This window comes from Pezoporus occidentalis, unplaced genomic scaffold, assembly GCF_034315485.1.
Source record: "Pezoporus occidentalis ecotype Australia unplaced genomic scaffold, CSIRO_AGI_Poc_V1 ctg166, whole genome shotgun sequence".
NCBI lineage: Eukaryota > Metazoa > Chordata > Aves > Psittaciformes > Psittacidae > Pezoporus > Pezoporus occidentalis.
This window is the reverse complement of record NW_026913488.1, coordinates 969,330-996,478: the sequence shown is the minus strand read 5'-3', so window position 1 is coordinate 996,478 and position 27,149 is coordinate 969,330. Positions and strand designations below refer to the sequence as shown.

General features: G+C 35.8%; 1 protein-coding gene across 7 annotated transcripts in view; it reads right to left on the bottom strand.

Annotated features, from left to right (window-relative positions):
* The window catches only part of PIK3C3 (phosphatidylinositol 3-kinase catalytic subunit type 3), a 72,235-nt gene that overhangs the window by 25,952 nt on the left and 19,134 nt on the right, over positions 1–27,149 (bottom strand). For 6 of the 7 annotated variants that reach the window (XM_062613386.1, XM_062613388.1, XM_062613383.1 and 3 more), the window contains exons 8-22: positions 26,979–27,068; positions 26,294–26,398; positions 25,725–25,817; positions 24,891–25,076; positions 23,563–23,717; positions 22,253–22,340; positions 21,143–21,210; positions 17,576–17,681; positions 16,632–16,748; positions 14,900–15,031; positions 13,545–13,673; positions 13,106–13,175; positions 12,351–12,415; positions 11,243–11,327; positions 10,248–10,322 (exon numbers count right to left, since the gene is read on the bottom strand). In XM_062613386.1, coding sequence (XP_062469370.1) covers positions 10,248–10,322; positions 11,243–11,327; positions 12,351–12,415; positions 13,106–13,175; positions 13,545–13,673; positions 14,900–15,031; positions 16,632–16,748; positions 17,576–17,681; positions 21,143–21,210; positions 22,253–22,340; positions 23,563–23,717; positions 24,891–25,076; positions 25,725–25,817; positions 26,294–26,398; positions 26,979–27,068 — 1,564 coding nt within the window. The remainder of the gene's footprint in view (positions 1–10,247; positions 10,323–11,242; positions 11,328–12,350; positions 12,416–13,105; positions 13,176–13,544; positions 13,674–14,899; positions 15,032–16,631; positions 16,749–17,575; positions 17,682–21,142; positions 21,211–22,252; positions 22,341–23,562; positions 23,718–24,890; positions 25,077–25,724; positions 25,818–26,293; positions 26,399–26,978; positions 27,069–27,149) is intronic. The other variant, XM_062613384.1, reaches the window with a different exon arrangement.

Genomic DNA, 27,149 nt, shown 5'->3' with positions numbered 1-27,149 from the left:
TCCTTAGAATTTGTTAGCAAATTAAAGTATTAATACACACACTGCATTACTTTTAGTATCCAATTTGGTTGCTGAGGCATAAAATATGTTATTTTAGTTGGATGTTAAATCTTCCAAAGGGAAAATAAGACTCATGATCATAAGAATGACCTCTTGAGGCATTAAAAGACCAAAGATTTCAAAGCTTCTTTGAAATTCTTTGATTTAAGGTTAAAATTTATCAACAGTTTTCAAATACATTTAAGAAACATCACTACAATTCCAAATATGAAATTGTATTTTAAGTGTGGTGAAGTCTGCATTATGCTTTCGCTGTACTAAAATGCAGAAGTTCCATCACTTGACCACTACCTATTTCCCCTGCAGAGAGATGCTGTAACTAAGTAAGGCAGCCAGATCTGCTCACCATATAATAACAACCAGGAAGATCTTAGTTTAGAGGAGCCTTAAAAGCGGCCTATAAGAAAGCTGCAGAGGCACTTGTTACACGGGCATGTAGTGATAGGACAAGGGGGAATGGCTTTAAACTCACAGAGGAGAAACTTAGGTTAGACATTATGAAGGAATTCTTTACTTATGAAGGCGGTGAGGCACTGGCACAGGTTGCTTAGAGAAGCTGTGGCTGCTCCATCCCTGGCAGTGCTCAAGGCCAGGTTGCATGGTGCTTGGAGCAACTTCATCTAGTGGAAAGTTTCCCAGCCCATACCAGGGGGTTAGAACTGGATGAGATTTAAGGTCACTTCCAACACAAACCGTTCTGATTCTGTATTCTCAGATCAACTGACTACATTTAAAGTGTTTTTGCAGCATTAACTTGACAAAACCTTGTATACATATACCTCTTGCTTCAAATGCACAATGCAACTTCTCTTCCTATCAAGAGCTTGCATGCAGCCGTGCTGTTTATAGTATCGCTCAGACCTTTATTGGGGAGTATTCACTGTATTCCCTTTTAATAGTTCTGAACCATACGTGGGACACAATAGGTCTCAAACAATTGAAACACCTGCAACTTCAAAACACCTACTAAAATAAAATAAAATAGATAAAATAAACTGAAGATTAAATATTATATAAACATGCAAATAAAAATTTTGTCAAGAGGAATCAAAAATAGTAAAACACGTAATTCTTAGGAAGTCAGTTTCTAGGAACATTCTTGTCTCATTTCATAAGTGGAAAATATTGACCATATAAAGAAAAAAAAAAAGAAAGTGTTCTGCAAATAAATATCCAATTTGAAGTACATAATTTCAACAGTGACTTGGCCCATACCAGAGCTGCATTACAAAAAAACATGGTAAGAATGCAGATATGCCAAGAAACATTTATATAAAAAAACAAAACAATGCCACATATAGGTGAAATCTGCTTTGTGATTTCCTTAGAACAGTGAGAAGCCATCTTCCAGAACTCTGCAGTAATCAGTAACCAAGAATTAAACTAAGAAGTACAAAAAGATGATGTGTATTTGAACTGTTAGGCAAGTTAAGTTAGCAAAGCTACTCAGTGACATTAATAAATTTAAGTTTTACATGACTAATTCATAGAGAAAAGTGAAGTATAGATACAAGATGGAAGATCTTTTAAACAAGAAGGTAGAAAACGATTAGCATGATTGTTATCTAGATAGTTGCAGATAGCACAGAACACACACAGTCTTGCTTCAGAATTATGGAACTGAACAGCATCATGGACAGAGATCTGCTTGCCAAGGGGAATTTTAACCTGCAGAATCTGTATCAATTTAAATATTTTCATAAGCCTAGGTGAACAGCACACTTGAAAAAAAGGGTCACTAGCTTCGATCACTTTACTCAATAGTAATTTTATATCTAAGTTTTTATTAGAGAAGTGTGCTTGGGATATGTCATAAGCACTTTTTAACACAAGAAACAATTTCCACCACAGTCAATTTTCTAAGGGAGATCATGAGGACACTTAACAAGCAGGCAAAGTAACTGCGAGCTGATAAATGCTACAAGCATTACATTTTGCATACCTAATTGTGCTACAAAACCCCCACTCCCTTAATAGTATTTTCAAACTGTTACAGGAGTTACTTTTAGAGCTCAGTTCTGTACACTAACTTTCTGAAGTATGCACTTTGATATATATACCCGCTCCCACCATTAAGTTACAGAAAATGTTTAATTAAAAAGTTTGAGGGGTCTGTTTTCTCTTCATTTATTCAAACCTGTCACCTTGAAGAGTCAAGAGACAACATTTTGAATAAAACAGTAATTCTTGTGGCAGCAATTAAATCTTTTTTTTTTTTTTTTTTTTTAGTTTGCTCTAGAGATAGGGAATAAGAGGCGATGATTAGTAATTTAAATTGCTAATAAAGATGCATCTAAAACATTCAAAAACATTCTAATAGCTGACTGTGTTCCTACAAATTAATTAAATACTTACACATTTTTAGGAATGAAGTACAAAAGACAGTGTAAAATGAGGCCATCCAGCATTGATATTATTGTTTCCCTAGATGTACTTCAAATTCAGCAACTTGTAGGCTGACTCAAAATCTATGTCAAAAGCTTTCATTTAAATACTTTAATATTTTTCAAATTCATGTACTAAGCACAGACTGAAGTAATTTTCAATTGTGAAGCTCCTCCATGATCAATTAAACCAGTATATAGTATTACAGAACACAGACAGAAGGCTCCCCTTGGTGCTTGCCTGAGGCTGCTACACCAGTAAAGACTGACCAGCCAACTTGAGGAGTATGTAAGTTTCAGAGCTTTCTACAGAGACACCAGACTCATGTTCTCCTTGACAGCTTAAATACAGCTGAAACAAGCAAAGAGTGGGCCTGCTTCGGACACATTAAATTGGCTGTATATTTAATACAAGTTAACCTGCTCTAGTGGAAGGTGTTCTTGGCCATTGCAGGGGGATGGACTAGATGAACTTTAAGGTCCCTTTTAAGCCTAACTACTCTGTGATTCTATGATTTATGTCAATAAATAATAAAGTTATCGAGCTAACAAACTTGATTATTTGAAATCTTTTACTACTAAGATTAAAAGGTTGCAAGTACCTCAAGTGATCATCACAAGTAAAATCTGTATCAGGGTTTAACACTGGACCTCCCACTTCCACAGTATTAATGAATGCAATGATTAGACGACCATCCAGTGTACACTCTTACAAGAGCAAGGCTGTAGATAGTTTCTGGCACCTATTTGACAACGTATAGTGCAAGAATATGCTTAGCAGCAGCAGAAATAGCACGATTAAAAATAGGAACCAGAAAGAGCAACATTAAAAATAGGAACCTGAACATTCCAGCTCTACATAAAGCAACTACTGTAGGTTATATGAACTTTAAACAAAAAATACCACTTTGAGCTAGAAATTACTGTACTGAAGATGCAATTTTAAGAGCGCAGAAAATATATTTAATAAGAACTTTTATTCTGTATGAATTAACTCTCACTGTGAACAGCATATTGTTTCCTAACACAGCCTCCACTCCTGACAGGCATCTATAAAGACAGAGGAAAAACTACCAATAACAACTTACTATCTTTTCATCAATTTAAACATGCTTTTTTCTTCAAGAGCACAGCTCCAGAAACCACTACTCATCTGAAATTTGTCAGCCTCAGGTATCATAATACTTAAATAACCTTGTCTATTAAACACAGCTGAAAAATAGTCTACCCAAGAATCAACATCCTATTTGGGCAGCTGTTGAGTGAACTGTGTAACACGACTTTTTCTAAAGGCTTTGAACTTCCATGGTCTATAAAACATTTGCATTTCCTTTCTTTAACATACAGCGTCAGTGCCGTAATACATACACTTCAATCTCTTAGACCATCATGTTTTCACCTCAGCTTCTAATCTATCTTCTTCAGATTAATTAAATCTTCATTTAAAGGGCTTTTAATTATTACACATGCTTATAAATTAAAGACAAAACTGGACATCTAATTTTGGTTTATTACGGGTCCTGAATGACTGCTAAATCATATGGGTGATGTTTTTTTTAATTTGGGTCATGTTTTTATCTGAAAGTTTGTTAAGACACCAGGTGAAACATATTTCATCCTCTGAACATCCTACATTCTTGTAGGGCTAAGTCCTATAAAGGACTTGGATTTCTAATATTTAGACACCTATTTAAAAAATCTGAGTTCTTTATAACAATAGCAGACTTTAGGCATCTGAGAAAACAAAACCTAACAATTCAGGAAACATCAATATCACAGACAAGTATGCATGAAATTCCTGCCCCGTTTCAAGGCTAGAAGGGCTATGTATAGGCAACTACATAGAGTTCAAGATACACAGGTCTGAAGTTGAAAGCGGCTCACTCCTAAAGCCTGAAACATTACATTAGCACTATTTTCAGAAAGGAGGAAAAATCTCAGCTGGAAAGACTTCAAATAGTGTGTCTCACCTTAAAAACTAGGGCCCTAATAATCACTCACCAATCCCCATTTAAGCTATTTTACTGAAGAAAAGGCAAGGCACAAAGCACACACTGACAGGAAGAGGATGAGATGTTTCCAGGAATATGCAATAATGCAGCCTGTTCACAGAATTATTTTGTACAAAACCTAAAGCCTGCTACTGTTGTATACTGATAAGCTTTTTTTTTTTTAATTTAATTTTATGAGGCTGACTCCATTTTTCTACTGAACACCTACCTGGTTTTCTAATGTGTAGCATAAAGAGAACAGGCCCTTGGAGAGTTCAAGGAAATGGTATCAAACATGGAAAGTTTCCCTGACTAGCAGTCAGGGCATGGGGGATTTGAAAGTCCATCTGAGTTCCTTTCAGCCCTCAGAGTGAAATGATCTTTGATTAAGTGAAGTATGGACTTGTGGAGACTAGAAATTGGTGTCTGGTGCTTGCAATAGCCAATAACATCTGACTGCAGCTGGAGAGGCTGATTTGTCCATCACTGTTACTGCTAATGTCTAGATGCACAGGAGAAAGTTCCCATATAGCAGCACAGAAATTGTTCTATTTCACCAGAGCAGTCAGAAAAACTCCTGAAAAACTGCACAGAATTCTGAAATGCTTAAATAAAATGCAGGAGGCAAAGCGAATTAGGCATAATTACTAAAATAAAATAAGTCTGGTGACAATTAGCTTTTAACAGGTAGAAAAGCCTTATAAATTATTTCTAACTTATCTGTTCCTACTTTTAGGAAGAAAAACCCTCAAACAATCAAAATACAAAATCCCTGAAACTCCTAATTTAATATGATTTCTGTAAACTGCAACTCCCACTATTGTTCTAACTTGGCTTATATATAAAAAGTACAATTCAATGACTATCCTGACTGAATTCCTATTTTAAATTTGAAGCAATAGGATAAAAATTCCTCTGACGCATATGGATGGATGGATGGGTGGGGAGGTTTTTCCTGGCTTTTCTAGAGAATCCTGATGTTGCTGTCAGAATTTCTTCTTTGCTATCAAAGCATTTACTGTCATCATCTTCATCATGTATACATTATAGCTTTTCCAAGACTACGCAAAAATGGAAGAAAGTAGCATGACTTATTAAGGGTTTATTCAGGATACTGGTGTGAACTCAGTGCACAGCAACTGAAGTTCATCATGGTCACCCATATAATGGATAAGGGCCAAGCTTGTGGTAAGCGCTGTAATTTCTACCCCCTGACTCACACCTCAAGCTGTCCATTATCGAAATATACTCCATGCAGGCATATTATAAGAAAAAAAGATGTCAGATATGTATTGTTAAATCAGAAATACTGTTCAAGACACCTACAAAAGAAAATGCTTTAGCAGATTAACAGCTGAAAGTTTATGTTCTTTTTTGGGAAGAATCGCAGGAATTGGAGTCACAGAGAAAAATTTAAAGGATAACATTATGTGTTACTTTCATTATTTTTTATAAAAAAGGATCTTCTTCTATCAAGACCAGTAACGTGTAAGAAGAAATTCTAAAATGCCACTGCATTTCCCATACTACAGTAGTTTGCAACGTTAAGTACACCGATAGACACTTTCGTTGTCTAAACACTAAAAGAGTTTTGAAGGTTTGAATCCTAGTTTTTCCATTTTTGTCGTCTCCAGACCTGATTTGGCATAGGTGATTCTAACTGATAAGCACGGAAACTAAAAACACACGGTGTCATCAGGCCTTTGCTGTCTTACCAGGCAACCCTTTCTAACTGTGACTGAAGAATAAATCAGACATCAATTGCTGCACTTCATACTGAAGACAGATCACAGCTCCACCTCTAAACACTGAATAAGAAGACAGTCCAGCTCTTTAACCTACCTACACATAATGCTAAAAGAAAATGTGTTTTTCAAAGTTCTGAGCCCTCAGTCTTTGACTTGCCCTCAGATATTAATTATCTACTTTATCCATCTAGCGATTTGTTCTACTGCTACAGAGCAATTTCAATTGTACAGTTCAGTTTTGTACACTGACCAAAGTGCCTGTATTTAGAGAATCTATAACAGGAACTTGAATTTACATGTAGATCCTATAGGGTATTGAAAGATTGAGCTGTCCAGTCACTAGGGTGAGAGTTAGTTGGTCAAACACACACATGCAGCGCTACTCCATAAGACCATTTGAATGTTTAGGATAGTCGACGACAGTATCTACGTATAGCCTGCAAATATGACAAGACCTTTGTGAAACCTACAAAGAAAGTTGAAGTTATTAAGAGACCTCAGATGGGACAGGAGACTTGTCTGCCATAGCTGAAAGACAAAGCTTTAATGATAACTGTACTCACTGTCATTAAGACTTTAAAAAGCTTAGCAAACATAAAGACACCCATTTCTGGGTATTACATTAGTAGCTAGATCCCAACTCTACGATCAAGAAGAGAGTGGAGCAAATGCAGAAGAAATTGTTTTCAAGGGAAGGCATGACAGAATTGAAACATACTAGCATAACAAATGTTACATGAAAGTTATCTGAACATGCTACATCTCACAATCCAGCTTCACAACCATCCAGCTCTTCCTTCCAAGGAAAGAAAGGGCAAATTACCTGGCAACTCAGATGCTGGCATTAATATATTAATCAGTCTGCAATCCTACAAGGAGGCACTGATGTTACTTAAAGCTGGGTATTCAGCTGCAAAACAATGTCTTGTTATTTACAAGTCACAGTAATATCTGCCGTTACAGATTTGGAAAGAAGAAATTAAAACACAGAGCAATTGATAAGACATTTCATCTCCAGGAGAAGCAGACAGTTGAATAAAAATTCCTTTAATGCTATATTGACTACCTAATGTGACTTTCAGGTTACAAGCAAAGGCACATTTATGAAACTGAGGTAAGTATTCTTGTAATTTTTAACATTACTGATAGATGAGGATGTTCTTACTGAAGTTTCCCTATACCTCCTTCTAAATAAACTTCTACAGCTGCCCTTGAAGAATAACAGAACAGCACTTAGAAATCTGAAAAACTAGATATCTAGTTTAAGACTACTTTAAGAAGTCACCCTGTTTTTAGAACTATAGGCATAAAACAGTCACAAAGACAGCAGAAATTATTTCACCCAAATAACAGACATACTAATTCCATAATCCAAAAGATGTATTTCCAACACTGAGTGGGAAATTATTTGTTTTTGTGAAATTCAGTATCAATTACTTTACGTTTAAATATACCATATCAATTACAAAACACATACATCTGTATAAGATGATGCATCCATTTCACTGGAAGGAGTCTAACACAGGTGTGGCTACATCCACCAAACTAAAAGGTAGAGCAAAAAGGTACATTGCTATTGACATTCAATAATGTGAAAGCACAGCTGGTATTCAGCATTCTTTAGCCTGTCAGAAAGCTTCGATTTGTTAAATAGCATCAGACAGGATGCACATATGATCATATGTTTTTGAAGAAACTTAAAGCTTCCATTCTTTAAGAGAAGAATGAAGTCAGCTTTTTCCAACTTAAGTCTAAGGGAATGTCAATAACAAGAAACAAGCAAGAGGATTTGTAGCAAGCCTCTGCTGTATTTGGAACAAAACACTTTCTCTAGATAGCTCAGAAAACCTCTCTCAGCATGTGACAAGAGCACAGGAAACAGAAAAACAACTTCAGACTCAGGATGTACTGTGAGTGTGCACTGCCCTCTGCTGTACTGATTAAATTCTTCCGCTAAGCCAAACAGCCATTGTGCTGATACTTTTTAACATAAGTAAGATGCACTTTTTCCCCAAACAAAACGCTAAAATACTACTACTGAGCGTGCAAGCAGTGCCTTCTATGGGAAGATTTATGCCCATCACCTAAGACATATGACAGACATCTCTCAACATAGATTTAAAATGCCCATTTGTGCATTTCCAAGCAGATAAGGAAAAAACCCACTTGGCTTCAGTTGTTCTCTTGTGCTTAGCGCAAAACCTTTTAGTTTAAAAAAGGTTAATTTTCTACTCTATCATACTCTGTATGCAGATGCAAAGTAACATATGCTTCAGCCTTATCTGTAAACCAACAAGCCTTCCACTTGGATGCGTTGCTTTTCCCCAAATAACTTTCATTTACATGTTTTTCATTCAACAAACATTTCACTTTATTATAAACCCTTAAACAGAACTCATATAATTCTCTATCACTATGCAATGAAGGCATTCAAGGCATTAGAACTCCTATGGGAAGCTGCAGTTCAAAAGCAAGCAAGCAAGCAAAACAAAAACCCAAACCAACCAACCAAAAAAAACTCCAAAAACTTTTCCCCTACAAGAAATTGTGGGTTTTTTTTTTTTTTTTTGTTAAAACTTCGCTGAAAATTAGTTTGCATGTACCTGCATGAGTTTCTTCACAAAAGCACTTGAATTTCCCTCCACCCCAAGGCACTGATTGTAACAATTGAAGTAGCTTTTCAAGTCCTTCATTTCCTCTACTAAAGAAATCTTCTATTTATTTGGAATCACTAGAATTATTCACTCTACCTAGCATGTTATTAATCCATACAGATGGCAATGAAAGATAACATTTAAAAAGCTAAAACAATTTAGGGAGAATCAAAATGCCTATCTGCTATTTTGAATTTTCAAGATACAGGTTTTGCTGCAAATTAAAAGATGTAATTGATTAAACAGTTAACTTCTACAAATTTTTTCTCCTCCAGCTGTGAATCTGCAATGAGCAGGACACTAAAGAATCTTTCTCCTTCTTTGTTTTTAGAGAAGGCTTCAAAAAATATATAATCTCAATTGAAGATTAATTGTCCAATCAGCTCAGTTAGGTTAATGATGAAACACATGGGTTTTTTTTTGTTGTACAATGGTTTGGTTTCATCAAGAATCAAGATTCATAGGGCATAGAAAATGCTGCAGTGAACCCTACTCTGACAGGTCCCATGTGGCATTCATACTTCTGGGATATATAAGTTTCTCAGAAAAACATACAGACCTGTTAAGTTCACATAACCAATCTCTTCAAAAGAAAATCAAATCCGAGCCAAGAATTTGCATGGACATCGCAGTTAAATCATCAAGATTACACCTGATTCCTAATTCCCAATACCTATATTCTTAATACCTGATAACTACAATGTGGTTGCCCCATCCCTGGCAGTGTTCAAGGCAAGGCGGGATGAGGCTTGAAGCACCCTGGTCTATTGGAAGGTGGCCCTGTCTGTGGCAGGGATTTGGAAGTACTTGAGCTTTTGGCCACCTTGAAGGTAACAATGAAATGTTTCTTGGTCTCAGGCAAAGGCAGTCCAATTTTTCCTTGTACTACAGCCATACTAGTTTCAAAAAAAGGTAGCACCACTCACTCTTGTGTTTAACAAAAAAAACATCTTACAGGTCCAGCTTTCAGTGTAAAAAATGTGATAGTAGAACCCAGGATGGTAAAACAAGTCAACTGTAAAGGGTACAAAACCCCTGGTGCTTATAAACACGTCTGTGCTGAGGTGAAGTTAGGTTTCCACTACCTACAGATGTATAAATGGCTCTTAAACTGACAGTGAAACTATATATCAGATACACATTGTATCATATCTTGCCTGCTAATGTGTTTGAAGAGCAATTAATTGCTTGCTTTATTGTTCTTCAACTGCCACTTCACACTACTAGTAGTTTAAACCTAAACTTTGATTCACTTGATTCACCTTAGATGAGACATGATCACTTTACATTCAAAATAAATTCTAATCTACAATACTCAGTGGGTTATATCCAAGAAAAATGGAGCGAAACAGTAACAACACTAGAAATTAAACAACTGCTGTTATAACATTATACTGCTAAAAGAATTACCTGTTTTTGTTAGCAGAAGATTATCCAGATGTCTATCTCCAACTCCAAGGATGTAAGTAATTACACAATAACCAGCTGTAACAAGTAAATTGTAAACATCAATATAAGTACCTTTCAAGGAGAGCAACAAGTTCCACGCAATTAACAACAACATATGACATTATCTTAGTTCTTTTTCACTGGTAATAAATATACCATAGAGGGGTGCAGGAGTGGTGCTGGTGAAGAATGATCAAGATTATCAGCACCATAAACACATTTGAAGTAATAAATTAAAACTCTTAAGTTTATTCAGTACTGCCTAGATTTTGATATCTTGCTACACAATTATTTACCTAACACTAAAATCCTGAATTTGTTCAATATTGGGATTAAGATACTTCAAATGAAGATCAAGTATTTTGAGCAAAATGAATGTACACCTTTTGAATTGAAGATATTTTAAGGCAGCTGTAAATAAGCATTTGACATTGATATGAATCTGAATGCATACATATCAAAATTATTTACAAGCTAAGCAGTAAGCCAGTGGTATTTTAACACTGCCATCAGTTTACTGAACAAGGACTACACTACCACTTCTTGTAATCCAAACACAGAACAGGAATTCGAATGTATCCTCATCACTCAGAAAAACCTGTTGTTTTAAAAACAAATTAAATTTTTCTGCCCCAAATACAGATGAGTGATTGTTATATATATGTTTTTATCTAGCTGAATTGTAAAGGCCCCAACTCATGATGAGGAAGGGGCAGAAGTAAGGTTATTGCAAGAAAGCAAAGAATATTTAACTTCTCATTTCCTTTAAAGAGAACAAAGAGGGCTGAGAAGAGGAATTGTACATGACATGCCAGGCTCAAAACTATTCTCTTCACAGGGATTCTGAGAGTAAGTACATGTACAGTCCCTTACCTGTGTCAGCTAAACTAGAATGTCTTATTACCTGCCCTTTATACTTCAGATAAGAAGTTACCAACTCTAAGACTGTAACTTACCACAGCTCTTCACATATGTGTCCATCACCTCTGCACTTATTCCATGAGGACCAGTATCACTAGGCGCATGTTTTCTGAAGAAGTTCTGGAGGGGAAGTTATCACCAAATTTAGTTATTCTATACGATTTGAAACAGGATTCTTAAACAGGTGCTAAATCAAGACCACAAGCGTCCCTTATTAAGATCGCTTAAATTACAAGCACTCCCCCAAAAACTAGTAAACAAATTTAATTTTATACTGCTTTATTTTCTTAATCATCACATTCTTAACAGAAATAGATCTGAAGTTCAAAAGAAAATGCAGTTTTATTTAGTAACAGCTTCAGAAAATGAACAATGCAATGAAAAGTTACTAATTAATAACTATGAGTTACTTCCACGGGAAACATTTAGGCCAAGACCAACAGCCCAGATTAGTAACTATATGTGGGACATACACTCTCACGAAGTTTATCATCACCGTATGTCTTTGTGTTCCTCAAGACAATGAACTCTGACTGAGATTAAAAGAAAAATCTAAATCATCAAATGGAAATATCTCATTTCCTGTGAAACACAGGCACTGCCAAAACAGTCCTCCTTCAACACTCAGAAGAAACCCACCAGTATTGGATTACTTGCTTTAAAACTTCTCAGAACTGAAACATGCTTTCATATTTACATACAGTGCTCATCTTTAATAAAATAGGTGTGACAGCCAAAATGAGTATTTACAAAAAAAAAATAAATACACCAAACTTTCATAATACCTAAACATGTCCATTTAGATCTTATTTCCTTGGCCTCCAGTGCCCAGCTATTTTATCATGCTTTGGCACAGGAAATCTGGGCTGTATAATGTATTTTGCCATTGATCTGTGAAGTAAACTTAGACCACATTTTTTTGGCGTCTTGTCTATTTAGATTACTGATTTTCCACAATAATTGCTGTCTGCTAATCATAACCCTAACAGCAAAAGTAGTTTTGTTGTTCTTGAAACAAATGAAATCTTGCTGCTAGTCAAATTTCATTATCTATCCTGGCATAGTCTCACACCACAATAACCTACGCCTGCAATTTATACGGTTTGATCAGAAGATGACTTAAAAAAATCCCCCATCACATACCTGTATACTTTCCTCAGTAGCAAGAACTTCTGCAACTGGTACTGACTGAATAAACTGCATGAAGCCTGTGACAGAAAGCAACCAGGAAAATAAACTTTCCAATCCACAGAACTTTCAGGCTACTCTATAACACGTTTATTAAAACACAACACTAATACAAACTTTCATTCAACTGCTCCTTATTGGCAAAAATGCATGTTTTGTCCCATGTCAATTTTCTGCCTTCACTCAGTTTTAAAACAACTTTTGTTGGTTTGTTGTTTGAAGGGTTGTTTTAAAGACTAAGTTGCTTGCAAAATGTCTGTTGTTCCAAGTTTTTGAGATGATAAATCAGTAATTTTCTAAATATGTATCCAGAATGTACGTAAAAGCATAGCCATGTTTGATTTTGTCTTGGTTTTCTCCTCAAATTTCATGTAAAGACCTATAAATAGGAGTGTTAAAAGTTATTTGTGCCAGATCACACAGCAAGCTAGCAGCAAAATTATGGCTACTGATTGTCACATACTCCAAAATCCAGACCAGGCTTCTTTTATGAAGATATCTGAGTTACCTATGGAATACTGTGATCAGTCAAGGTGTCTACTTCCATGACTTACATTACCGCAAGATCTTCTTACACATTTTACCTCCTTTTCAGAACGTTATACTTAGCAAAACATCTATTATGAAAACCGTATGTCACAATACAGCCTATGAACAGAAGGATAAGATTCCTCCCCATACTAGGAAATAGGAAATAGAAGTATCCATACCGTGTTTCGTACTAGTTGCCAGCACTTTATAGGGCGTCAGCTTCAAATCCAGATTCTCTTTTCTTAACAGCTAGAAAAAAAAAGCCCAACACACACAAGCAAATGATGAATGCAACAGAAATCCAACTTCTATTTCTAATAGAATGCAATCAGCATTGATCTCCACTGTTCTCCATTGAAATTAGTTAAAAGACTGCTTGACGTGCTTGGGGGGTTTTATTTGTGAGGGGTTTTGTTTTTGTTTTTTGTTTTTTTTTTGTTTTTTTTTTTTAACTACACAGGATCATTGCATCTATAAAGAAAATAAAAAGCCATCCAAGATCTGGAATTCTGGAATGTATTAGCAATGTAAGCTGCAGTAACAGTTTTTACCAGTTGTGCTCTTGACAAATGAAATCAAGAACAAAGCAGCACAAAGATATGGATTAGTAATTCTCACCTTATCCATGAGTGAAATAATTTGAAGAATAAGTTGATCTTGACGTAAATCATCACCATGCTTAAAAATTACAGGATATTTGCCTCCATCTTCTGTCTTGAAGAACAACTGAGCAGGCATTAAGGCACTCTGGAAAAGGAAACTTGTGCTACTAAGCTGGCTCACAGCAATGTTCCTACTAACATGTTGCTACAATGGAGTTCTGAAATACAAATCTTTGTTTACTGCATTATAGATCAGAAGTGAATTAAGCAGGTATCAAATTCAGTTACCAAAAGGTTTATAATAGTCTAATTTGAACAGCAACAGTGTGGCAGCAAGCAACAGAACTCTCCATGTTCTTCAGTTTGGTACAGAAGAAGCAGTTCTAAAGCTTCTAAAATCAATTACTCACTGTCTAGGAAGCAACAATTAGAACAAACTATTTCCAGTCAGAACAAGTGGGATCTAGGCATGTTTTTTTAAAAAACACTTTAAGGCTTTCCTTCTTTTTCACCAAGGAGTGTATAGGACACATTCCCCCCTGTGTAGCAAAAATGGACACAAGTATTCAAGTTTTATTTGGATGTATGTAATTCCAGTCAGAACTTTATGCAAAAGGTCACAACAAAACAAATTTAAACTGACCAGATCGAAAAGAGGCACAATTATAGGATAAACTAAATCAACAAAATGCTAGGAGCAAGACATCTTAAACAATTAATTTCTTCCTTAATCTATTTAGTAAAAGCAAGAATGCCTTTTTATATTGTTGTTTGAGAAAGCCGATTCAATTGTTTGCAATTTCTCTGCATAAAATGGGTTCAAAGGGATCAATTACCTACATGAATGATTTAATCTATTCAAACTGACCAAGTCACTTCCCACAAAACCAAAGCAAAAAAATAATCTAGGATACAAGGCTCCATATTTGAGCAGTTACATTAGATTTTTACATGAAACAACTGTTTCAAAATTAAGTTGCATACAAAAAGGAAAAATGATTCTTTAAATAATCCTACAATTTTCTACATTGTGACAGAAGACATATTCAAGGCCAGGTTGGACAGGATTTTGGTCATAAGTGGTATTCCTGTTTCTGTTCCCACATAAAGCTCTGAACTAGGAAGCATGACTTAAGCTGATGGACTTCATAAATGGTATCAGTCCTATAAAAGCGCCTCTAAAGTTTACACATTAACTAGAAAAAAAGAGTTTCACAAACAAAATAAAAAGCTGTTTAACCACTTCAAGAGTACATTACAGTTACATTCGGCCCTGTCTATGTGAGCCCTTTAAATCTTTCAACTGACATTTCTAAGTTTAGCACTCTTAAGATTTGTTTGCATTTCAGATATTCAGTAGTTCTCATTTACCTTGAAGAGTGTAGCTTTTTCAGGGATTATTCCTTTAATTTTCACCTGAGGTTCCAGAGGGAGTGGAATAAGTTCCATATCTGCTAAATTCATCTTTTCGTTATCTGCTAACAATGCCTGAAGCCTCTCATTCTAAGAGAATAAAAGAATGAAAACTTTTTTTTAACAAACAAACAAAATCCAAGCCAAAACAAAATCACCTACTGGGTATATATGAATAGTTTAAAATTCTTTTAACAAAGGATGCCTTATGATTATTCAATTTATCTAATTCTTTAATCTTCTGAAGAATCAAAGTTTAATTCTTAAAATCCAGTGAAATAAAAATTCTCTATGTGCAATAATCTGAATAAGGAAACAGATATTCCAGCTACTTTGAGTACAGTCAATTTTACAAGTGCCAGGTACAACAGCCTTACAAAAACTTATTTCTAAACTGCCTGCATAAGTAGTGGGATAATTTTGTTTCCATACCAGCATCAAATATGATTCTTTTTCAGCAATTTGATTCAGGTCTGATCCTTTAAATCCCTGAACTCATGCTTGTTGGTGATACCTTACCACCAATAAACCAAACAGCCAACAGCTTGCACAGATCTGATTTCAGGGCTTGCTTTATATTCCTGTACCTGTAGTTACCAGAAATACAACAATTTTCAAGTACTTCAACCTTGGTGGCCCACACAATAAAGGCCAAATTCATTTAAGTCTCTAGTCTTTTCCCCTGCTGAACGTAACAGGCATAACTGGACAGCAATGTAGTCTTCTACTGTTAGGAACAGTTCTAGTAATCAATTACTGCTAGCTAGATTTACAAAAAAACAAACAAAAAACAAATCTCACAAAAAAAAAAAAAAAATCCAAACAAAAATAACCCCCAAACCCTGAAAAAGCTTACCATGTGTTTCTTGGTTTTACAGAAATATCCTAGCAATTACAAAAGGATAGATGACAGAATGCTACCAGTGTTGCACAAGCGGGAAATTTTCTTACAAACTGAAAATTCCTCCTCCTCTTTTAGTGATTAGACCTTTATTACTTAGACATACAGCATTCACAAAAAGATGCAATGCTTAGGTGTTTCATTTTCCTGCACAAATATACCCCACAGGTTTAAAGAAAGAAAGTGACATAATTAATTACACTGAAAAAAATCTGTATTTAAAAGTATTAATGTGTGTCAGAAGAAGATATGTTAACAGAAATCCCACTGGTGTTCCTGCTTCTTCCCTATATCCATCTGTCAAATTCACTTAAAATGCACTAGAAATCCTTTTCATCAAGATCCAACAGAAGACAAAATTTTGCTAATCATATTCCTAATAATAAAAGTAGTTTTGTTGCTCCTGGAACAAATGAAATCTTGCTGCTAGACAAATTTCATTATCTGTCCTGGCATAATACTCACATCCCATTAACCTCTGCTACCTTCCTATGTCTCCTACAACTTGTTCACTGTTATATCATCAACAATTCAATTTTTTGTCCTATCTTCCTTTTGCCAAATTATCCAAGACTTTCCCAAGGGCCTGTTTCACATCTATAAACTTTCAGAACACTTTAGAACTTTAACTTATTTAAACCTCTACAAAGTCTGTTTAAAATTAGCTGAAATTATTACAAGATAGATAGACATCTCTTACAAATCTTGGTGCTAAGAATTTTTAGTGAAAGGCTAACATTCCTATTGTCAAATTCTAGACAGAGATAAGTTTTCTACTCCTATAGTTACCTTTTTCTTACGATTTCCACTTTCACGCTGCACTGCTTTCATTACATGAACTAGCCGATCCACAAATGTCTGCTGGGCTGCTAACAGCGAACGCATAACTCTGACAGACTTATCACCCTAAGTGAATTAGAAGAAACAAAATTATTTCTTTGTTCTGTCATTATTTTATCTAGAAATTATTCCTTTATCCTTAGACCTTTGGGCTTTTAAGAGGTAAATGAATAATGATCAATTTCCTGTCAATTCAAAAAGGACTTTTTGTAAAGCACAATCAGAATCGCTGTAGCTAGCAATCAGTTATCTGACCTACAAGGACACTTCAATTTGCATCAACAATTTCAGTGGTGAACAGTCATGCATTACAAACCTTATTCACATAGCCAAAACAAGTTGGGGAGGATAAGCACACGGAATATTCTTACTGTGGTATAAGAGAAAGATTTGAGTAATGTTCCTAAAATCAGAATTCACATGAAGTGTGAGATACACAAATCTGCACATCTGCTATAAATTATAGCTTGCAATTCACCAAAGGATCTTGGTTTTTAGTTTCATACTCCCTGCTGCTCTGGCACCCTCTGCTGCCAATACACAGAACAACACTGTGAATTATAAAGTAAGGTCTCAGTTTGTCTCAATTTTCACTGCAAGGACAAGTGCCTCCAACAAAGAAATAGTAAATAAAATAGGCTAATTACACAATGCAGAGGATTTACTAACAGAACCAGTAAAACAGATGAAATTTCTCAATGCATGTTAAGTTTCTTTTTTCAGTAGTTTGATTTATAAAAAAAAACACAAACTCAAAATTCAAGCAGAAGTGGAAGCCGTTTCAAAATTTCAATACCTATGATTTAAAATCCTGCCACACTCCTAGACACGTATGTCTTTTTAAAGAATGATTATCCCAAACTGCTGTGTTTTTCCTTACACAAAGCCATTACCTTCAGCAAAGCCTGACTAAATCTTCTCATCACATTTAAGTACATTTCATGTGTCTTTGGGTCCCTCTGCTGAGTGTCTTGGTCTTCACACTCCACTATTACATACCTGCAGCATAAAAACAACCCAAGTTATCACAGAATCACAGAATCCCAAGGGTTGGAAGGGACCTCAAAAGATCAGCTAGTCCAACCCCCCTGCAAGAGCAGGGTAACCTAGAGTACATCACACAGGAACTTGTCCAGGCGGGCCTTGAATATCTCCAAAGTAGTAGGCTCCGCAACCCCCCTGGCAACCCTTTCCAGTGCTCTGTCACTCTCACAGTAAAGAAACCTTTCCTGATGTTCACATGGAACCTCCTATGCTCCAGTTTACACCCATTGCCCTTTGTCCTATCACTGGACATCACTGAAAAAAACCTAGCTCCATCATCCTGACATTCACCCTTTACATATTTGTAAACATTGATGAGGTCACCCCTCAGTCTCCTCTTCTCCAAGCTACAGAGACCCAGCTCCCTCAGCCTCTCCTCATAAGGGAGATGTTCCACTCCCTTAATCATCTTTGTGGCTCTAAATTATGCTATATTCTGGGGCAACTTGAGTAAAATACAGCAGTCCTGTTTCATAGGCCTGGAACTAAAAATAAAGTTGATCTTTGAATGATATCTCAACTGACAGATGAACTCGCTAATTGCATAGTCACAAATTCTCACTTGGCTCAGGAGAGCTTATCAAGGTTTCTGAGACTTTTCACTTACAGTAAGGTAGCATTGCTCAAACACAACAAGTCAGAAGTCCAAATCATAAGAACATTCTAACCAAGCAGCTGGTTGGAGGAACAGGCACTGCACTGTGCTACTACCCTCTACATAAGGTGGCTGCAAAACCAAGAAGAATTTTACTCTGTTCCCTATTTTACCATTATCAATGGTGGAAGCTACAGTATTGGTCCTGAAGCAGCTCTGAGAGACTGCATTGCAAAACAATGTTCCTAAAATAATGATCCAGGTACAAAATTTAAATGGTACAATTTGGGACAGTTATACTGAAAATTTGACATGTTAAGCAGTTTTTTGGAATCCTTTTGTTCTTATTTCTCCTTGCAGCACTGAGAAGCAAAAAGTAGCTATGCATGGAAGGTCTTTCTGTTGTTAAATCCACCTCCTAGTACTACCCAGTAAAAATGTACAAACTCACTATTAAAAAAAAAAGAAAGAAATTACCAAGTCAGTCAATTTTCAAACACAGCATTTGGATTTAAAAGTGATTCTACATATTCAAACACACTTGGACTTTATGCTGACAGCCAGAATTACCCTTTCTTTATGCACCTGTGCAGAATTTCTTTGCAACTGAATAATTACTGGACAAGATTAGAGATCTGCCATTCACACCTGATCAGATTTGAGTAATCTTACTTACAACTACAAAATACATTAAATAAATTAAAACAAGGAATATGTAATTCCATTAGTTTTATCTCAACAAAATCTGTAACTAACGTTTACTTCTTTACTAATATATTTGTGTACACCATTCCCCCACTAAAATGAGAGAATCAGATTGCAGTAATGTGTATATAAGCCTATATTTACAAAGTCTGTGGACCAAAACGTAATTCATTACTTCCTGTTTTCCCTGAAACATGCCACTTTCGTCTTCATTTGTTAAAAAGCCCTAGGCAGTTTCTCAAAGCTATCTTGGAACAAGGAGTAAGAGTAATGCTTCAAACTTGGATAGGTGCCTCATGTATCTGAAGAGGAGACAGAAAAATGCAGTAGCACTGACTTCTGTAGCCACTGTTAATGTATAAGGATAGGACAACTTTGCAGTGACAAGGGACTGAGCAGGAAGTTTGATTTACAAGGGTTACTGTACTTTTTCCACTAATTATTTTAGGTGCGTGTCATGTCTGGATAAGTTGAAACACGCAATTGATCAGCAGTCAAGAGGATTTATGGCTACAACAGCTCAAACAGTGGCTGCGACATTTGTATTTTGTCACTGAGAAATTGAGATGTCTGGAAAGAAAACAAAGAATAAATTGACTGCAGTTTTTGATTGGGGGGGGGGGGGGTGTTTGGTTTGGGCTTTGTTTGTTTTTTTGTATATTTTTTTGTCTGCTTATTTTTTAAGTGGTAAGAAAGAAACTTCAGAATTCTGTATGTCTGAACTTTCCATAGACTGAATGTCTGAGACACTGCTGAAATATAAGTGCACAGTTTCTATCAATGAGGTAGAAAAAAGCTAACACTTATCTTAATGATACCTTAATGATGAATATTTGATTAGATCAAGCATTTGGTGTCTACCCACATCAACTGATCCTGCAATTATTCTAACCATTTCAACTTAATAGGACTTTTTTCTGAAGCCAAATACTACCTTTGGCCACTGCAGTACACTCAGGGACTGTAGTAAAGTTGTGCACTTGAGTATCTTAAATGTAAGCTACTAAAAAAGTAATAAAATAATAAAACTTAAGACATTCATAAGAGGAATCACTCTCAGGATATGCTAGGATTCCTCTAGGAATTTTATAAAAATAGTTTGGTAGGTTTACATCACATACCATACTCCATTCCCAATTCATAACTTATGTGTAGCTAATACAGCACACTAACATATGATCACATGTATTAACATTTTTAATTATTAAATACATCTACAAAGGATACAAGTGAGAATCATTTGACTTTGGTGCCTTCTACATGGCTAAACTTAAGCTCTCTATGCTAAAATACATGTGTATATACAAGTAAATAGCTGTATATGTTGTGTATATACATATGTGTCTGCACATTAATATATATACATAAAAACACACTTTCAGAGTACAAGTCTCTTCATCTCAGCTTTCTTCAAAAAGAGAATCCCTGTGTGCAAATGCTTACTCAGGAAGCAGGCCGATGACTAATTTAGGTACCTGCTTCAACTCTGAAACCACTGAAGTGAGTCAAGATCCTTAGCTATGTAATCTTACCTGTCCACTATCTAGATGAACTACATGCATCTAAAGTTTCCCTTAAGAAAGCACACATCTGCAATGATATATTGTTTGTGCTCATAATATAACCATAAATGGAATCTAAAAAAAATAATTAGCAGAAAAAAATTAGTGCTTTATGAATCTTCAGAAAATACACGCTTGACTGTGTGTAAAGTGCAAAACTTCAATATTCTAGCCAACACCGTCAAAAACTATAAACACAAACCAAGCAGAAAAGCAGAGCACATGATGAACTTTATCTCCTCCCCACCATCATAAACAATTTCAATGACACCTTAAAAACTACAATTAAGTTTGTTTTTTTTTATATAACGGTGTACTTAATGCACTATAAATCACCTTCCTTTGTCTAAGAGTACAGCTTATTTGTGCATTTTAAAAAAACAGAACCCTCCTTTTACTAACTATTCTCTTCAAATGCATACTGTTTTAAATCTACTGCTTCATCCTGAGAGAAACTGAGATTCTCAGGTTCTCAAGACAGGTCATGTTTTGCTGTGCATAACAGCTTTGATTTCAGTTAGATATTGATATAGTATGGCCAGTTTCTAACATACCAGTACAAGTAGTTTGCCAACGTGGAATTTTTGCATGCCCGTGATATCAAGAAAGTGCAAAGGTCTTGCTGGAAGAGATTTAAGAGAAGTAAAATTAAGTTACAAAGAAATCTAAGTACTTCAGAGAGTGAGAGAGTAAAGGAAAAAACCCAAAATAAATGCAGTGAGTTCTGAGAGATCCATTCCCTTCTAAAATCTGAATCCAATCCAACCTAATATCTAAATCATTATTTACCTTCAGTATTACTCCAAATCCAGTAACAACACTATAAGTAAAAAAAAAGTCTGCTATTGCAGTAATATAGGTATTAACATGTTAAAGGTATATGTTGTTCTCCAACAATAAACTTTTAATGTTACATTTGTCCTTATAATACTTCCCTCCTATGCAATTATCCCTTGCTGTAAGAATCAATCCTAAAATGGATTTACTACCCCATTTTGCATCCAGAAAACCCTTCAAGATGTTCTGCATTTTAATGTGAAGAAAAAGCTGCATAAAGGATATATAGCATTTAGCTGTTTTTCAATGTTTAATATCCCAACTAACAAGAAATCTGTGTGTCATTACTGATATGCTCAATTTGAGGTTTATCTTCTATGCAGTACTGAGACCCTCTAGTTGCATTCTTATTACTTTTCTACTTGTGGTATAAATTTAGTATAAATCTTGGCAGATGTAAATCAACACAGTGCTTCACTGGAGTTCAATAAAGATGAAATAATATGCCTACAGAAAGAACAAATTGCGGAAATGAAAACTTTTGGATACCTGTTTTCCAGTAAAAAAAGCTGCTTTAAAACACCTCAAACACATGCAATTGTTAGTGTCTAATCAGCATATGACAGACTTTCCAGTAATTTTCTCCTTTAAAGGAGAGTACTGAGTACTTTAATTTTGTGAAAAATTCAATGACCAGTCCCCCAGTTTTGGATAGTGTGACCATGTACATAAATAGAGGGCTTGTAACATTTTCTTAGCATTTTGTTTACATTTGTGTTCTATGAGCGCTTTAAGTACTCAGCGGTAGAAAGATCTAAACATTCACAAACAAATTCTAGTACCAGGTCACTAAGTATCAAAACCACAAGGTAAAGCACTTGACTTACATCGAGGTTTTCATTATCTGCAAGCTCCTTTGTCTTAGAAGTAAGAGGTGGTGAGGACACAGGTGGAACAGGACTCATTATCTGGGAACTACATAAAGCAAAACGTAATTGGCATGACTCAGAGTTCTTGCTTGGAATGCATTTCACTTCCACAGCACACTAAATTCAGGAAACTGGAAGTATATTTGAAAGTATTATCTCAACCCTCTTTCAGAACAAACTGCATGAATAGCAACTTTGACAGCTGCAATTCCTGAAAGCAGAAAAAAAAAAAATCTGTGCCTGGATAGCTACAAAGCTTATGGCTGTGAAGGATGTTCACCTTACATCAAACTTTGCATTTTGTTTCATCTTCCATAAAAGATAAGCAGACATAGATTGGAATTCAACAAATCGGCATTTTCAGGATAAGCTTTTCTTAAATGTTCTTCAGATGAAATTGCTAATACACAACACCTGCAAGCACTCGTCTCTGGAATGCAATTACAGATAATAGAGTAGACAAACCCAGTGCTTGCAAGGCAGAATTACCAGACAGTAAATTTACCTGAAAGGAAGTAATCAAACAGCTCTACTAATGTCTAAGTGTGATTGCAGCCTCAAGATACACCATATATCCCAGGACACCCACTCTACAGCTTAGCAGCAAGATCAATGAAAAGCAGTATAACTTGTAATAAAAAAAAGTATACCCTAGTGATACAAATGATTGCACACTCAGGCTTAAAAACACAAATCCTGGAAATTTTTATTAAATATTCACAGAAGACTTTGGTTAACCGAGTTTGTTTGCACGTTAATATTATATTAATTAGATATTTCAGCCTTTCTTTTGGGTTCCTGCAAGAATAAAGACTGTGCTCCCAAGCTCCTTCAGGGTCACAGGACTCTCCCTACACCTTCTGCAGGAGCAGGAAAAAAAAGTCTTTCCGTATTAGACTGATGAGATTTTTAGATCCATAGTCTTTAATGAAAGTAGGAAGTGGAGCCTCATACAATTTCATTGAAGACATCCTAGCTTTTTCAAGGACAGAAGGAAGCAATGCCAGTGTTTTTCCTGGACTCCAGAAGTTGTCTCCTTCATGCAGGAAGGTCAAGTGCCACAACTTCAAGATTAAGAACGTTTGCTCTGTAAATTATATGCAGCCAGGAAATACATTTTGTGAAATTTGAACGGTTAATTTTTTGTCACCACTTCCAATTACAAAATAGGATGCTGAATATGCAATGATCTCTAAAAAGAAGAAAGATCTTGAGTACTTACAATGTAACATGTTTCTGCTATTTTATTGGAAATCTAAGTTTCTTACCTGTCTATTTCTGCACCATTAGTTCCAGATGTTGTCATGCTTTCTGACACTGAACCTTGACTATCCCTTTTGCTAGGTTCCAGTCCATTCTTTATGTCATCAAAGTTCTCATATTTCAGGGCCTGTACTAACTGCAGCAGGTACATCAGCAAATCCTCATGGAGATAAAAAAAAGAGAATTGAGGGGGTCAGTCAAAGCAGACCCCCCCCCTCTGCAAAGCAGCAGAGGGGGTCAGACAAAGAAGAAAGTTTTGCTTTCTATAAACAAAGCTTATAGAAAAACTTGAGTCAGGCTTTAGTGACCTATAAAGAAATGGAAATTAGGGTCTTCCTAGAAAGCAATATAAAATAGAAAAACTGGCATAGGATGGATGGTGTTTGGCTCCCAAAAGATACTGAACTATCACACTACTATTTTTGTGTTACTCAAAAATATTTTGTGTTATGTGGTACATGCTATTAAGTAAATATTTAGGTGCAATTATGACCTACAATGTTCTCTTTAGTTAAGGTGCCCTACTTGCTTCCAGCAGCCAAAAATAAACCTTTAAATAAATGAAATAAATTTGCTCCTTCTACTATTCAACTTGCTGATAAGTTGCCATCAAAAGTTTCATAAAAGGTACATTTTTAAAGTCAAAGCAGTATGACCTTGGCTACTGAAGTAGGCTTGCAAAAATTCTATATTCTTATGCTCCCTATTTTAAACTCTGTTGATTGCCAAGGATTCAACAGTTGCAGTAATATATTCAGAGTATTTTTTTCCTACTGTCAAAAAAAAATAAACTATATGGGTAATTAAAATGCAACAGATTAGCATCTATTAAGTGGGCTCCACTTAAAAATCACAGCTTATCATATTCTAATCAGTATACAATTAGAAACACCTTATTCCTACAGATGCTTTTCCACTCACTTCCTTCAGCTAAAAGAGTATGATGATATACGGCTTCAATTTACCAGGTGGATTTGTTGGAAATCTTTTAGTAGACTATTTGAGTTCAAAGCACTTCTATGCAGGTTAATATTCAAAATTTATCACTTGTTTCTGGGGAGAACATATGGCTGTTTCACCTTGTCTGACAAACCCAGCTATCACTGGCTGTTCACACTAAGAAAATTATCAACTGAGTGCCACTTAATAATGTGAAGACTTTGCTCCATAAAAAGCTTACAGTAAATAGCATCACAGTGATTTTTTTTTTCATTTTTAAATCACTATCATTCACTTCAATGCCTTAAAAAGTAGCAAATATTTCAAGTACTCAGTGAGACTAAAAATCCTGATACCAGCTGACTTTCACATGTACCAACAGACCAATGAGTACCTCATCATCAGCCTGTTGAAGCCTGGCGACAGCATAGCGCCGAACTGTTGGATTGGAGAAGTGAGATGACAGAAGTTCTAGAGAATCTTCCACATCCATGGGCTTCCATTTGCCCAGCAGCTCCAGCGCTTGCTTTGCTTCTTGTGGTAGGTCCCAATTGACACATTTTAAGAACTTTGTCAAAGCCTAAAGAGGAAAAGATTGGAGAATTCATCAGTGAAAAAGCCAGGCTAAAGAGTCAATTTCAGAAATTAACATTTCACATTAAGAACTAGATTCAGACTATACTTATATAAAAGCATAGGCCTAGGGAACCTTACCGATGTAAGTGACAATACAATATTGGATCGTTTTAATATGCCCCAAAACACTGCAGGTGAGCTATCTTCTAACTAAAATGTAAAGTCAATGGTTACTAACCTACCACAATTACCACTACATCAAACGTGCCCACTGCTGGGAGATTATCAATTATTCAATTTACTTTGGTCTTTTGGTGTGCTGCTACCTATTCTGGTCACACTAATCCTTGTCCAAAAGGGATGAAGAAGCTCCTCTAAGTTTTTTTCTTTGCTGAAGACAAAATTGGCAACACTGGTATTTTGAGCTGATAGAGTTTTGTATAAAGACCCCTGTAGTAATAGCCAGTTTAAATTATTTATGAGGGAAAATGCACTAATTTTTAAATTGGTAACACGACAGAAGAAGTTAAAATAATCTTGATTAGCTTCTAAGACGCTGAAGCTCTGTATCTCTGCAAGGACAGGTCACTGTAGCAAGCGCCAGATGAAGCCCCCCTTGCATTAATAAGTCCTCTTAAATCATTCAACTTACCTTTTCCTGATTAGTAAGGTAATATCTGAATTTCCAAACTAGGTCCTGTTCCTCATACGTTAGCTGCTTTGTTGGTGGATAACTCACTATGATCTATTAGGTACACAGTCAGAAAGTCAGTTTAAAAACATTAACAGATACAATTAACAAGGTAAAAGATTACACAGTGACAAAGCACAACACTGAAAACACACAAAAATAATTGGGGAAAAAAAAGGCTTTCCAACAACACAATGTCTGCATGCTATCATGATGATGCTCCTCAGTTGTGCAGTTGATTAAACTGGCAGTGTAGGCAAATACAGTTACTCTAAGACCATTAACACTTTCATGAGATGTGCACAATAAGCATTCTTATGCCTCCTAAACTGTTTTCCAAAAAAATGAGCATGTACCTTCTGCTCCTTTCTGAGCTGGATTCATCTAACTACTTTTAAGATGCACTTAACATTTCTTCATTAATAACTTTCTATCAACTAAAACAGACTGTATTTTCCTTAAACTGCTATCATAAATTAATACCAACTTACCTAACAAAACTCAATTTAGCCATCACATGACTGACTTACATTGAGCTGATCTCGTGTAGCTGCATTAGGCTTCAGATCATGATCAGAAGGTCCACTTCTTAAACTTCGAGCAAGCTTGTGATGTTTGCTTTCTACTAAGTTCTCCTAAATGCAGAAGGTAAGTCAGTATTTATAACAACTTAAACTCCAGAGGAAAATCAGTACTGAAATAAAACCAGCTAGCAAAGATTCACCAGTATCTTGAATAATGCATAGTAATTAAAATTCACACCTAAAACTACAGAGTCTTCTGGATTTTTTGTTTTGTTGCTGTAGAGAAACTCTGTCAATAACATGTGGAGGGTTGTTGGGGACTTTGAGGCTTTTGTTTTGGGGTTTGTTTTTTTTTTTTTACTTCACACAATTTACAAACCTTGTCTTTTGGAGAACTGCTGCAAAATTTAAGCGTTTCAGTTAACACATCTGTGATTTCAACAGCACTCAAACCTGCTAGCCACTGACAGTTTTTAGGAAGTTTGCACTATAAAGCTTTGTATGCAAGAAAAACGCCTCAAAAAGTTTTCCCACTGTTAATACCATGTTAGCAACAGTAGGAGCCACAAGAGGAGCCACAGTGCCAACGAGACTTCAGCAGCCAAGGCAGTTTTCAGCATTGTCAAGACTTGCTCTTGCAGTGTTAGATTACACAGTGCTCAAACAGTGTTGCCAGTAGAATCCCACTTACATTAAGGTTCCCAAAGCTGCCAATACCAGTCCCACTGAATTGGCATCCACAATAATGGAAATCTTTTCTAGAACTGTACTTAGGCACTGTCTACACAAAAGACAACATACAAGAGAGTATAGGGAGAAAATATTTTAACAGACAAAGTGACCAAGACTTACTACACCATCC